This window comes from Cyprinodon tularosa, unplaced genomic scaffold (genome assembly GCF_016077235.1).
Source record: "Cyprinodon tularosa strain WSP-4 unplaced genomic scaffold, ASM1607723v1 ctg272, whole genome shotgun sequence".
In the NCBI taxonomy this organism is placed as follows: Eukaryota; Metazoa; Chordata; class Actinopteri; order Cyprinodontiformes; family Cyprinodontidae; genus Cyprinodon; species Cyprinodon tularosa.
Window position 1 is genome coordinate 495,539 of NW_024038977.1, and position 15,479 is coordinate 511,017.

At 37.4% G+C, this 15,479-nt stretch overlaps 1 protein-coding gene across 3 annotated transcripts in view; it reads left to right on the plus strand.

Annotated features, from left to right (window-relative positions):
• gramd2aa (GRAM domain containing 2Aa) overlaps nucleotides 1-15,479 on the plus strand; it is a 43,314-nt gene that overhangs the window by 11,503 nt on the left and 16,332 nt on the right. For 2 of the 3 annotated variants that reach the window (XM_038289853.1, XM_038289854.1), the window contains exons 2-4: nucleotides 6,005-6,109; nucleotides 13,003-13,060; nucleotides 14,171-14,495. In XM_038289853.1, coding sequence (XP_038145781.1) covers nucleotides 6,005-6,109; nucleotides 13,003-13,060; nucleotides 14,171-14,495 — 488 coding nt within the window. The remainder of the gene's footprint in view (nucleotides 1-6,004; nucleotides 6,110-13,002; nucleotides 13,061-14,170; nucleotides 14,496-15,479) is intronic. The other variant, XM_038289855.1, reaches the window with a different exon arrangement.

A 15,479-nucleotide genomic window follows, 5' to 3' on the forward strand; every position in this document is an offset into this window, starting at 1 on the left:
TTTATCACTTAGGTCGGATTCACTCTTTTTTCAGTAGCATCCGAATGAACAGAGACACATTTACTTGGTTGGTGATTAATAACTTTGCTGATAGCCGTACTCTACACTACTAAATTGTTGAAGGCGATTGTATTTAAACAGCCGCTTCAGGAATCCAACCCTTTATGTAAGAGACTAAAACCCTGGTCAGTAAGCAAATAAGAGTTATGATCATTCTACTGACAATAATTAATTAGTTTTACTAGTTATTTAATATATTCATAATCTTCTGGTAAACTTGCACAACAAAGATTACATTGTCACCAAAAAATGTTTTCACAAATTTCTTAAAGAAGCACTCTTTGGATTTTAATATGAGGGGGAATATCTGTTTTTGTTAATGACATTAACCTTGATTGTTGCCATGAAAACACCTTTTTTTAATGTTACAAACGTTACAATGTCTTTTTCTGTCCTGCAATAAAACTATTGGCTTGAAAGTTTGAAATACAAAGTATTTCACTGAGTGGCCTATAAAAGGTTATTTTTCTTTCCTAGCTATTCATTACGTTTTGTACTTGAAAACCATGAAATCCTTTTTAAATCCACTGTTAGTGGTTGTAATGTCATACTGTAGATGTTGCAGCTTTTCGTGTTGCACCTCATGTGTAAAGAATTTATTTGAGAAAATTACAGCTACGACATCAAAAGCTGAATTCGATGCAGTAAATTTTTCAAGTCAAAAATTTCTTATCACAGCATTCTTTTGCAAACTTTTCCTTTCATATTTGCACAATTGTACTCATGGTTTTAGAGATGAATCATTTTTGTCTTGTAGTCCTCGTGATGTGAGCTGTTAATTTTATACTAGACTATATCCTGATCCTATCTTATCACCTGATGATACCTATGACCTCAGACATTGATACAGTTGCTGGATCAGGGGGCGAGGATTTATTTTAGTTGCAAACAATTAACTTAACAACAAACATTAAGCTCAAGGTTTTAAGGTCTTATCATCATGATTGTTTGCTGAAACAATCTTTGTTATAAAAGAAAAATTAAAACCACGAGAAGCGTGGATGACTATTTCTAGCCAATATTGTAATCAATATTGGCTAGAAATATTGTATGTAATCACCATAGAAATATTGTATGTAACCACCATATTATACCAAGGATAAAGCAGGTATGGCGTATGAGCCTAAAGCTTGCTTATGTTACATCTGATGCTTTTCAGGTAAAGGGTTAGGATTGTGTTTGTTAAGCTAATATCAAATACTGGGTAATCCAACAATCTAAAACACCTGAGATGTTAGTTTTTATGTTTTCTATACAAACCTAAAAACAAAGTTTGTTTCATAAGCATCCATTACTTAAAAAAAAACTTAAACCATATATGGGAAAGCTCAAATATGGGAGGGATTCTTTAGACCATTATTTGACTGATAATAATAAAGAAAGCTAAAATACAACTATAAATGGATAATTTCTCTGTGATATGGTTATAAACGTTGTTCATATTAAGACCTCTAAGCGCTTTTATTTGGACACACGGTGTTCTGTCAGACCAGCATACCCATAGTGAATACCTGTTTATCTCTTTAGCTTATTTCTTTCATTTTGTATTCGAAATAAACATTAAACTAACTCAATGGGCATGTTTCCCTTTAGTCATGTACAAAAAAAAAACTATTTAAGCACTTACTTTTTGGTGTTTTTTTTAAGCGTATGGGGATCTGACCTTAAATAGTTTTTTTGTAGATAGCTAAAGGGAAACACACCCATTAAGGTATTTTAAAGTCTATTTTTCGTACAAAAATTAAAGGGATAAACGCAAATCTCACGTCTCGCGCATGCATATTAACTAATAGTATGCTGGTCTGATGGGGAATGTTCATCTGACAGAACACCGGCATGGAAGCCTTAATGCATCAGAAAATGGTGACATTTTCTGTCCATCTTTTTAGCGAGCATTGATGACTGCTTTAGTGAAATGTCTTTAAGGTGGGATGGTTTATCAGGCTCTGTGATTCTTGAGTCATTGTGATGCCCTACCATTTTTTCTTTTTCTTCTTTGATGTAAAGTTTTATTGCATTTTTAATTACCTCCTCTGAGGTGTTCTACCACAGATATAAGTGGAGCAAAAAGAAATCTTGATTTTTAAGTTTGTTGTGTTTTAGAATACGTCCTTTTATTTTGGCTCAGCCTGCATATGCCGTTGCAGTTCTGTAAGCATTTTGTGTAGCACATTCTGCTGAATTTACCATAACACGCCTGGGTGCCTTACTGAAAAGCTTTGGTTTTACACCTTCTGCATTCCTTAATATTAGGGCATAAGTTGCCCGAGAAAAAAAATTGAGTTTTGAGTTGTGGTTATCAACACTAACAATTTCTACACTCGATTTATAGAGAAACTAGACCCAAACCATAAACCTTGGTGCCCCAGGCTACTTCCTCTCTACTCTAATTGATGTCAGGCCTATACAGGTTTTGTATTAGAGTTGACGTTTGTTATTTTTGTTCATTGGAGACAAATAATTGTGCAATAAAGCCGTTTTACCCCAGACTTCACCTGAATCCTTTAAACTGCGTGTTTAAGGTGGGAAGAAGCTGCAGTTCCAATCATTATCTAATACAACAGAGCTTTTACGTCCCATTTAATCCTCTGCGATCCCAGATAAGCAGTCAAATCTACCTTCCAGCGCCAGGAAGCCCCTGTTGTTTGAACAGGTCAGCGCCTGACGTTAAGCTTCTGGCCAATTAGAGATAATTCACTGGAAACTGCATGCAGGTGCCTATTTCCATCAGCACCTGTAATTACACAGGAGCAGGTGGTAACGACTCCCCCGGCCCCAAAGGATGGCACCGCAGCATGGTGTTTGTGTCCATGTTAAAGATGACACACAAAAAAAGATGAACAGTAAAGGGAAGGAAATCATTGGCTGATTAAAGCTTCCTGCTGATGGAAATAAAACATTAACATTAAGTCTCAGACATTGTAGTTAAAAAAAAAAAAAAAAAAAAAAAATATATATATATATATATATATATATATATATATATATATATATTTATATATATACCGTATATATATATTGGATGTTTTTACTTAGTATAGCACCTTCAATCTGATTTGGGGTTTTTGAGAAGATCTGTCATCACATATCCTTCATCAGCCATGTGTGGATTTTTGTTCGGAAAACTAAACCATCATAGAGAGTATTAGTAGCCTCTAAATGATGATTTATAATCTAATATTTTTGCTTGTAATTAAATTTATTAGAAGAAAAGTTCTTATAGTGAAATTCACTGTGAACAGTGCAGGGTGTATAAATCATGACAATATCCCCAGAGAACTAAAACTTACAGGCCAAAGGGATTTGTTTACTAAAAAAAAAATCTCATTTGAAAAATGATTATTTATAGTACATAAAACATACATAAAAAATAATAATAATAATAAAATAATAATAATAATATTTTGAGCATAAGGAACCTATTAAGGTCCAATATTCATCAGGTTTAAATGGTTAAAGGTAAAGTGGAGGATTTTTTGCGAATTGATAAAAAAAAAAAAAAATGCACATGCACAACCCTGTACCCGCTCCAGAGAGGGAACGCCTATTAAACGCGTGCGAGAGCGTGCACAAGCCCATTTCTCCTCGTGCACGCCCTGTTTAAAAGTTGCTTTTCTCATAGCTCCTACAAGCTTACTGTGTCAATTTGGTAGTATGATCTTGTGAACTGTAAAGTGCCTCAAGATGACATGTGTTGTGAATTGGCACTATATAAACAAACTGAATTGAGTTGAATTGTCAGACCATCTGCCCTAACCCCTAAATCCCTCAATCACTATATAGAGCGGGGACTTTATAGTGGACTTTAAAGTGAACTCGGTTAACTTTCCGTTCTGACAGATGATCACTACTTTTTGCTCCCTGTTGGTCACGTAACTCCTCTTCCACTCTGGGGGGCCTGTGCCAACTTTGTTATCAGTTGCCGCTGTCAGATAGTGGCAGCCTATAACGACAGCGGGCTGCTGTGACAGCAAATCCCAGAATGCTTTGCGCGGAGAGCTCTCCATGCAAAGCATTCTGGGATATATCTGCCTCTTCTGAGTCCTTTCCTTTATTCTTATACACATTTTAGACAATTTTTCGCTTATGACCCTCTATCATTTTCAAAGAACCACAGTTATATAATAGTCCAACACAAATTAGTCGTATTTTAAAGTAAAATGATATATCCGTTCAATCTCCATGGAGATTTTTTAAACTCCTATTTTTATGCATGTCTGCAAACCTTTAGTGCTAAGATTCCCCAACATCTACTTATCTAAAAGTAAAATCTTTACCCATTGTTTTTTTTTTAAACTACGTAAGGACCTTTCAGTTTGGTTGGAGGGCGTCTGCTGGCAACAAATCTTAAATCTTGACATAGGTCCTCATTTAATGTACACTGCAAAAACGATCTGAAATTAAGTAAAAATGTCTTAAATCAAGTTTAAGATAGTTTGCCAATGGATTGAGTGTTTTTACACTTAAAATAAGTCAATTAGATAATATGCACTTGAAATAAGACAATGCAATTCATTTTTCTTGTTGTTTCTGAATTGTCTTGTTCCATTGGCAAAGTGTCTCATTTACCTCCTCAATTCAGGATAAAATGCACTTATTTTAAGAAAAAAATGACTTATTTAGATTTACATTTTTTGCAGTCAAGGTCTAAACTGGGACATGCCCTTTCTAACATGCTAACCTGTTTTGACCCAGGCCCTTCCTTACTGGCTGTATGTTTAGGCTGTCCTGCTGAGAGGTCTTCTCACCGCATCTCTGATTCAAGTCAGTTGAAACCTCTAGCAGGTTTCCCTCCAGAATTGACTGTTTAGTATGTGTTGTATTTCCTGGGAACATAAAGTTTAATTTTGGCCATATCTGACCAAAACACCATCTTCCAAGTGTTTGCTGATTCCCCCAAAGCTTTTTGCAAAATGAACCAAGACTCTGACTTTCTTTTTGTTTGTTTTGCAGCAATAAGCTTCCATAAAGGCTCAAGTTAACGAGTGCCGAACTAACAGTTGCTATAGCAACAGATTGCCCTGCACGAGCTTTGGCTCTCTGCATCTCTTCCAGAGTTACTGTGACTTTACATTGTTGGTGTTTTATTATTATTATTTTTTATTAACCAAGCTTTAAACCCTTCTAAAAGGAGGAGGGCTACACAAAGTTGCACTATTGATGGGATGAATTAAAATAAATGTTAACTATTTCCTTATTTAGGAATTTATCTGCACACCATTCCTGTTTCCTTCTTCTTTCTCCAGAACTAGATACCTCTTTAGCTTCCTGATGCCTCCACAGCTACAGATGAAGATTGGAAGGCAAACTATTTAGAACTTCATGCAATGTAGCTTCAATGAGCCTTAAACTGACCTGAGCAACATAATCCATCACACAAAACAGGAAGTTCTCATTTCATTGCAGTCCAAATCCTCCTTGTGTTAGGCGTAACTGTTTACTAGCATCTATTACTCAATCTTTTCAAAAAAACATTATCTACAACTTTCCCTAATCCATAACACCTCACAGCTATGTTCTCCTCTTTTTGCAACATGCTGAGATTGTACTGCAAGACAAATTTGGTGCTGAGACAATAAAAAGTGTGTATTTTTTTTTAAAGCAACCAGAGCAGCACATCAGGTCAGCCATCTGCACAATCTCTGAGGTGCTCCACTTTTTTTTTTTTTGTATTAGACATCTGTGCAAGAGTACACACTGACCCATTTACCAAAAGCACAGGTACACAATTTTATTTTGCTAACTAGGCTTTTTTTGATGCTCTGCAAACACGTCAAATCAAAGCGTCGTTGCATCACGGTGGTAAGACAGAGTCCACTTGTTTGACCCATAAACCATTCTGAAAAGTTTGAAGCCAAACATGGGGACCAAAAACAAACATTTCCCACAAGTGGAGCACAGAGGGGCCTGCTGTTAACATAGAGTTGTGTGTTTGTGTGTCCAGGGCCAGGAGCATGACTGAGCAGCAGGAGCAGGGTGAAATAAGAGGCCTCCTCTCAGCACACGACCTGGATCCCTCCAAAGACGACGACACACACGGACACTTCAGGCAAATATCGCTCAGAATTTTGCAACTTTCACTGCTTTGACGTGTTTTCTTTTTTTTCTTTCCTCTGTACACAAGCCATCTGTATCCTGTCCATGATCATGGGTTCCAGCCCAGGGAGATTTATTTTCACAGCCTCATTTTGATGTCAAACAATAGCCAAGCGCACACACTGGTACACACAGAGGCTAAAAACAGAGATTTAGAAAGGATATGTTTATTTTCCCTTTTAAAGCCTTTAAAAATATAAGCTGCATGTGTTTTAACAAAATGAAAACTAAGATAATGAAGCATTTTAATACACTGCTACATTTATTTTATTTATTTTTTTTACTGTCAAACAAAATATTTGTTATATAAGAAGGATTGCAGGCAGAAGCAGATAATCCTGGGGAATCTGTTCTGGGATGAGATTTGGCTCTGAAGCACATTGTGTTTGTAAACTCAATGAATAAGAGGGAATTTAAAACTTAATGCACATGTTGGTTTTAATCTTGTAGGAGTCTGAGCAGAACGTGCATCCTCTTAATGTGCAGCTTACCTCAGCTCTCATCTTATCTACTCAATGTTTTAACGAGATGTTTATGGTATCAAGCACAGGTGGACCTATTGTATGTTTTAGTTTATAGCCATATATGTTGCAGGTTATACTCTGCAGATTACTTTCTGGAAGTTACAGGCTGCTTTTTGGAAAATAAACGGTCACTTGGATAGAAATTACAAATCAGAGTCTGATAGAAGGTTATTTCCTTTTAGGTTTGTGTGCTGGAAGGTATAACTTCTCACATAACCATGGACGGTTCTAGACAAGGGCCATGAGGTGCCAGTTTCCCTGTAGAAATTGTCCTGGCCCCCATCCCTATACTTAAGATATATTATCTGATAAATTGTCTTATAGAGAAACCATAACTAAATGGTTCTTTGGATCCATTTCTTTTTTTTTTTTTATCTTTACAGTTTTATTCCCTCAATAATTTGAAAAGGCACTGCATTTTTAGCTTTAGTTGTATTGAGATTGGATCGCAGCTTTAGGGGTGCACCAGTTATCGTTCTCTGGGCGATAACCAATCTTTAACAAGTGTGACATGTAGAGTTTTGACTGAGGCCAATATTTTATAACAGTTGTTATAAGATTAGAAAACAAATCTCATTTTAACTGCACAAGTTAAGAGTATTAACATCAGTGGTTATTATCGGTTTTACATATTGGTATCGGTCGATCTCACAAAATGAAAATCGTGGCCAATAAATCGGTGCACTCCTACTTTTTATCTGCTATTCTCTAGAGTTGCAATTGAATCTGCATCTCACTTAATACACCAATGAAAAAACGCCACTATGTCTACTGCCACTTCACACAACTGATTTATGCTCTTTATATTTCAGAAGTTAAAGGGTATTTTTGAGGACTGGGATAATTTTAGGTAATTCACTATCTAGAACGTTTTCTTTGTAAACATCACTTTCTGTATCTTGACAGGAACTGAAAGTTACAGACTGCTGAATTCCAACGCTTTCAGGTCCTTGTCTGGAACACTGTTAGAATCTAAGATCTAGCTGCATTGCTAGGGGACTTTTAAACTAACAATTATTCAAGATGCATCTTAGATCTTACAGGGTGCTTCATAGTAATTATATCGAGTTTATTTTTAGTTATTGTCAAATTACTTTTCCAGAATTCATAGGTTACGTTCCAGTACTTGCCTTTATTGTGATGACTTGAACCTTTCTATCAACAGCTTACAGGTAACTGTCAGGAAGTGGGGTTTATGATGATTTTGTCACATCATTTCATCTAAAACTTAAAGGGTAACTTTCAAAACTTAAAAGAATGCGTCTTTGGAATGAACGGTTATGTGACTGGACTTTCTTGGTTTGCTTTCTGAGATACTACGGGTTACTTTTTGTAAATTAGCTCTATTTTTGGGCGATTTTGTTGCCTGGTACAATCTGGAACATCCCAACTAAGTTATTTTTGGGCACGTATAACTATGAGGTTGCTTTCCAGAACTTACTATGAGCTTTCTGGAAAATTACCGGCTATATTCTGGATTTTTGAGGTTATTCCACTGAAATGTATGGATATTAGTAAGTGCTGGGACATAACTGTGTATGAGCTGACTTCTAAGCTTGGATTGGCTGGAACTTACTTACAACTACCCTGCTTAACTGTACTATTCAAGTTAGTTTTTATTTTCTCAAACAAATAACAAAAATATAATATATATTTTTTTAGTGATTCTTAAAAGAACAGGATATATATTTCTCTTTATATACATGTTTTAATAAATAAAGTGGAACCACATCCATGCTTGGTTTCTTCAAGCTCTGTAAAGTAACCTGTTGGGCCTAGAAGAGAAGGAGAACATTTAGAAATTTTTATCCTTTTTTATAATATTTAATCCTTTCTGCTAAACACAGGTCTGCTTACTCAGATTTCTGGAGATAATCACCTGCCCCACTTAAAGGGTTATCTGTTTTTTTTTTAGCATTCCTACCAGTAGAAAGCTCACACCTCACAGGAAAAACAAACAAAACAACAAAAAAAACCAAACACAAACCTAATCAAGGAAATGTAAACTAACCAGTAGACTGGGCATATTTCATATCTGGTTTGAATAAAACATTAAAGCACCATCTTAATGCTGAGTTTAAAGACTTAAGAACTCTTACAAAACCAGTTGATCCATTCAGAAGACAGAGGTTTAGTTAATTCAGCAGTAATTCTTTTCTAAAGTGTAAAACTTGTCTTTAACGCAAGTAACAGCATTTTTATTTTTCGTTTGTATTTTTAAACAGCTAACTACAACATAGTTTACAGTATTTCAATTCTTATGCTGTTTTAATCCAGACTATAAAGATATATTCTTTCTTGCAGCCTTTAATAGAAAAGTTTTTATTTTTTTATTTATGTTGTTTAATGTTCTAAATCTTTCATTTCATAGTTTTTAGGTTACATTTTCTTCTCCTTTTCTCTCAATTCAGTTTTCTTCCTAAACTGACTCAGAGTCTGTAGCTGCACCGGTCACCGATGGGAGGTGTTCACTTTCTAATTTGGGATTTAATTTGGGCTTCTTTGAGCTTGTAATTAGCTCCACCATTCTGCCTCTGAGCCAAGGGCACTGTGATACTGGAGAAGAGGCGCATGCGTATGCACACAAACACAACTGCAGCAGGCAACGTTTTGCTTTGCTCTCAGGGGAAAAGATGCCGGGTCGCATTTTAGCTCCTGTTTCTAAACCTCTGCTTCAGGAAGACATAGAGAGTCACTGTGTTATACCTTCAGGATTAGTGGAGTTCAAATACTCATTGTAAATTAAAAGTAATTTACTTTCCTCATTGTTTTATTAAATCAAGCAACACATTTGGACTTTTTTTTCTGTTATCGAATCCAAAATTGTGAAGGGAGTTCAAGTTTTTCTGCATATCTGTACCAGAATCCCCTAAAACGCCTCATCAGCTCTTCTAAAGGCCCTCCATTGTCCGTGCTGGCGGTATCGATGAGGCGGTGGAGCTCGTGTAAGAGAGACAGATGGAGACAAGAAAGCTGGTTGGTCCCCACAGGGCTGCGTGTTTTTAATAATCACTCTCTCTTCTCCACCTGAGAGTGCAGAGACACGGTGCTGCCTATTTATAGGAGGAAACCAGCAGGCAGGAAGAGCAACACACATGCACTATTGTTTACACCATGGTCACAAGATGAAGAGATGTGTTTTCCAGGAAAGGGGATTTTTTTTTTCTTTTTCTGGGTCAAGCTACGTAAAATAATTAAAAGTGGAAGAGGTTAAATGGAGGGGAGTTTTTAATTCCTCTCATGACCTGATTAATACTCCAAGTTGGTTGGTACTTTAAGTCTATGTTGGCATTTGTAGGAAGTCTTAACTTTCTGCTCCAAACAGCTTCTAAAAGGATTTATATCTAAACTTAGCTGTATGAAAACATCCAGGTTCCCTTCTGTCAGTTGTTATTAAAATAATATGGAGAAAATATTCTGGAGCATCAAAAGCCTCTTTTAGCAATGACTAGTTTAAGGAGATATTTCCTGTGTGACTCAGTCTAATGCATCTTCTTTCCTACAACAGCATTTCAAACAGAGCAGGTAAGGTAGTCAAAGTCAGGACTTTGGACTAAAGCAACTTTTGGACTCCTCTAATTTTCAACAGTTCTTTCAAAGTTCTCAAAACAGAAAAACAAACAAAAAAATCTTGTAGCAGAAGGGTGTGGTGCATTCACTGCTCAGCAAAAAGTTCTCATTTTCAGCTTCATACCAGTCGGCCATCATTCAAGCATAACGGCTATCAGATCGTTTCTTTGTAGATCTCTACTTATTCCTGCAGGACCAAACCAAATTATGAACCAATTGCATTTCGTTGTTAGCAGATGCAGCTGTCTTTAGCCTCTTGCATCCTTTTTTCACATACTGCAACATATAGGAAGCCTTTACCCCACTACTCTTTGCCAGATTGTACTTTGTTTCTCTAGAAACGCTTTGTTAGAATAGCATCTCCATCAGAACAACCCCTTCACCTTAATTTCAAAGCTTAAAGATTCTGACAAATTATGAAATACATATTTTGAACTATGGGTTTCCATGTATAACTTCTTATATACTGAGGGAAAAATCCTAAAAGTTGAATGTCCACATTAAAGGAAATGCATCTGTTCATATCCTTAATACGAGTCAGTTTTAATAGCTTTTCTCATTTAGCAACCCAATGTTTAACAGCCAAATGTCAGATGATTTAATGATGGATTGGACATGACAGCACCACACCATGACATAGATGCTGGGAATGTGTGTTTAAGTATGAGTGTACAGTATGTAGATGTATGTGTGTGTCACTACTGTGTTTAACAGTATTACTTTGAATTTGTGTATGTTTTGTTTTTTGGAGGTTCCAAATAAGCCAGGGTGGAGTTTTGTCTCTTCCAGCACTTGATTTTTTTTAAACTCTTTTCACTGTGTATTCTTCATTTTTGATTAACAAAAAGTGATAAGATGAATTTTTCATGAACTAGTTGTGACCCAGCTTTAGCTTTCAGACAGACTGATGAAAGATTAAAGATAAATGTAATCAGGTTTAATAGATCTATAGATAATTTCAAGTCCCTAATTGAATTAAAGAGAATGAAACAAGTCCACCTGTAAAATATAGAAATGCTATTAACACTGAAAGCAATAATCTCCTTAATTGTTATAATATTTTCCTGTTTTTATTGAGTGCTACATGTCAGACAGTAACTTCAACTTGATCAGGACAAGGCAACACCAACCCCCTCATATCTATATTCTGTCTATGGGGGTATTTGACACCTGAAAGTGCCATCTGATATAGGAATTTGCCCTGAAATTGAAGGGTTGACGGTTAAAGACCCGGCTCTGGCTTTCAGTGTTGTTGTGTCCTTGGTCAAGACACTTCACCTGCATTGTCTACTGATGGTGGTCAGAGGGCCCGGTGGCGCCAGTGTACAGCAGCCCTGCTTCTGTCAGTGAGCCCCAGGGCAGCTGTGGCTACAATGTAGTTTGCCACCATCAGTGTGTGTGTGTAAATGACTGAATGTAATGTAAAGTGCTTTGGTCAAGTCTCCTCACTTGAAAAAGTGACATTTACCTATTCTGCATTTGATCATATTGTGACGTTTATCAGCTAAAGCTTCTTATGTTTAAAGATCAGTTCATCTGATTGAAAGATTAAATTGACTAAGATGAAACGAAAATCGTTCCTTAATGCATTTGGAATACATAATGATGCTTTTCACCATGGCTATATGGAAAGACTAGACGTCTAATGAGTGAAACATTGGGTTTAGCTTTAGGTTCCTCCTCCGTTGTTCCCCTGAGCAAGGCACCTTACCCTTAGTTGGCCACTGATCTTCCTATCACAGTGAGTGTAACTGGATGTTATGTTTTTTCCTTCCTTCCTTCCTTCCTTCCTTCCTTCCTTCCTTCCTTCCTTCCTTCCTTCCTTCCTTCCTTCCTTCCTTCCTTCCTTCCTTCCTTCCTTCCTTCCTTCCTTCCTTCCTTCCTTCCTTCCTTCCTTCCTTCCTTCCTTCCTTCCTTCCTTCCTTCCTTCTAATGCTTGTTTATGTGGTGTTTTTCCTCTGAGGAGTAGCCACAATAATGTGGACTTGTACTTCTGACTGCTTTCAGCTATCAAAGCCACCTTCCTGCTTTTCATTTGGAAACCTTTCAACCAGCGATAGCAGCGAATGCATATAGCTGCACTGTTATCTGTGCATCCTCCAGGAGCAGGGTTTCATATCAGGGCAGCATTACATCTCCCCAAGCTCCCTGACAGTCACCAAACACTCAGTGAGATACTGCATGAAAGAGGCATGTGTTTCTTTCTCTCTATGTAAATACCTTCACATATTCAGTCTTTACTTGGTCTATACCTGCCACCATCCTCCCAAAAATACCTGAACGCAGCAGTTTGGTGACATTTTCCTTCATGGATTGATTATGCTGCATTTTATTTGCTGGGTTGTATTTTCTGCCTTGGAAACAGATTTATGAGCATCATGCTGGGACATCTGCTGCTCTGCTCGGACTACTCCTCTGGAGGCGGTTTGAAGTGAAACGCATGCTATTAAAAGAGTGACACAGATAATCTCCTGGCTTGGCTACAATACAAGTTGAAGCTGCTCAGTATTTATATCTGATGCCGTTTAGTGCCAACTGTTATTTCTGGATTCATGTGCAATGAACCAAGCTACATTAGAAGCAATAAATGTATGCATACTGTAAATGTTGCCTATTTATGCACTAATGTAACAAATGTGCATGAGTATATTTATGTTTACTTTATGTAATTTTGTCTTGCCTCTATAATGAATATTGATTCACGTTTCACAGTTTTTAATATTTTGTTTGTTTACTTTTCCATACCCCACAGGTTTCAGCTGATTGAAGAGCTTTCATACGAAGATGTGAAGAAATGTTACAGGGGATCGGTGAGTTATGTGTTTCATCCCTACTGAACCTCAGCTGGTGTAGCAAAGATGTAATATTAGCTGATCGTAGTACGATAGGGCTTTAAAAGTTTGCTTACTTCTGCACATTTCTGAGAATGTAGCTGAAATTGCAAAGCTGTTTAAAAGCGATTAGCCTCTTATTGGATTTGTTAAGTTTTTGTGCCCTTTTAATTTGTCAGATCATCATATAATTGTATAATGTCCAACAAAGCATAAGTAAATTACATTTTGATTTCAATCATTGAGGAAACAAGGTTTTTATACTAGCATGACTCCATATGAAAAAGTAACTGCCACCTTCTTAAATCAGGACTTTTATTTTGGAAAACTGCACTCAATTTCCCTCACCTCACTGTGGTCTGGCTATTACCTTACCTCTTGATTCGATGAATGATGTTAAAAGGACCTGTCTGACAGGATGAAGTAGGCTAAACAATCTAAAAAGACAACAAATCTAAACACAAACAGCTGAAAAAGGTAAATGGCATCCATCAGTCTGGAAAGAGTCTCTAAAACCTTTTTTTAAAGTTTTGGCACTCCAACAAGCTACAGTATTAGCCGGTGTCCGACCACTGCTGACCTACAGAAACACAAAGTATGCCTCAAATTTGACACATAAGACTTCAGAAGGCGGCCTCAGAAGGATACTGGTGGACAAAGTTGTAGCAGAGATCCTGCAGGTTGGAGGTGAAGAAGGCATGGCGATGGATGAGATCTGTTGGAGTTTTAGGGAGGAAAATGTTCAGTTTTTAATTTCTCTGTGTTAGAGAAACTGACAGATAGTAGTAGCAGGGCGGGTGTACCTGCTCAGAGGGATGAAGGACAGAGTGAGTGTATGTGTGTGAAGGAAAGAGGAGTGGGAGGGAGGAGAAGTGTAGAGTCACTGAAGGTTTATTTGAGACAGAAGGGAACCTTGTGGTTGAGAAGGAGCTGAGAGGCTGTAAGATGAGACATAGTGGCTGTTAGTCTGTAGAGTAAGTGTATGTGTTTGTGTGTTTTAGCTGCATTAGAGCTAGATGTTTACCGTAGCACGTGCATGTTTAGTAGATGAAACCTCAGCCCAGCACTGACCAGCGACAGGGGGAACAGTGTGTGTCTTGCAGCGGTTTGCTCCAGGCCTTGGATGTGCGAGAGTGTGTGTGTGAGTACGGTGCCAACGTGCTGAGCCTGGTGCAGAGCCCCCGTCCTCTGTGGGAGAGGATGGTGTCTGCGCAGAGCGGAGTCGGAGGGGCCGGTGGCCGATGCGGCGGTGAAGGTGGAGGGGACGGCGGGGCCGGCACTGTGCAGACAGGCCGGTCCGCCAAGGAGCTGCTCATGACTCTGCCCTGTCCCTCTGCACAGACTGTCAGCAAGTACAACTCGCAGTACCACAAACTGTTCGCATGCGTCCCCAAGGATGAGATCCTCATGAAAGGTACTTTTATGTCTTCTTTTCATGATGTGTTTATTACCTGGGATAATATGAACTTATACTGTACTAAACAAATAAGGATTTTAAGTGTGTATACTAGGAGTTATTGTATAATTTTGCTGTATCATTTATTTATCAGGTAAATAAATATATTCATATTTAATGTAGTAAAAACATGTTCACTGAAAACGGGACCATTTTAGCTTCTGCTGTTGCTCCATCATAATCAACTCATTTACAGCTAGAGATAAACCGATCAGAGATATTTAGCCCATTTTTAATATCCGATTTACAAAGCTCTGACCTACAGATTTGATCTTTCTGCTGTCAACATATTTATTCTTTACAACGAGATGTTTATAGCAGAATAAGGATTAAACAGGATTAATAAATTCCCTTATTTGCATAAGTCCTACTTCCTGTTTATCTGCCTAAATTAACATGCTCTGTCCCTCTGTGCAAAATATAGTTTCCTCTAGAAGCTTCTGATACCTTCAATGCTTCTTTTAACATTATTTTTTCTCATCGCGTTGATGCTGAAATGACCCAACTCTGTCGTCTTCACTCTGTAACAACATCTACACTGAATGTAGCAATCTGGTAGCATTATGGTGATTTTTTTGGTCCATCTCTAGTTATTTCTGCAGGACCAAGGCTAACTGTGAACAAGTTGTTGATGGGATTTTTTTGCAGTAGTTTTAATTATTTCTCAAATAGCGAATATAACTCTTTCTGTCTTCATTATTCTATAAAAGTGAATAGATAAAAGTTTTCAACTTTTATCTATTCACCCAAAATACGTTTTTCAGTTATTTTCTTGGGGCTGGTGGCCTTTATGTAACTGTTTACAGACGAGATACAGAGCAGGGGGAGACGTGCAGCAGTCAAACAGGAGTGCTGTTTTATTGTCTGCTGGTCAGAGATTGTTATTGTAAAATAAATATTTTGTCTGAGAGTTATCTTTAGCAGACAGAAGGTGGCAAAGAA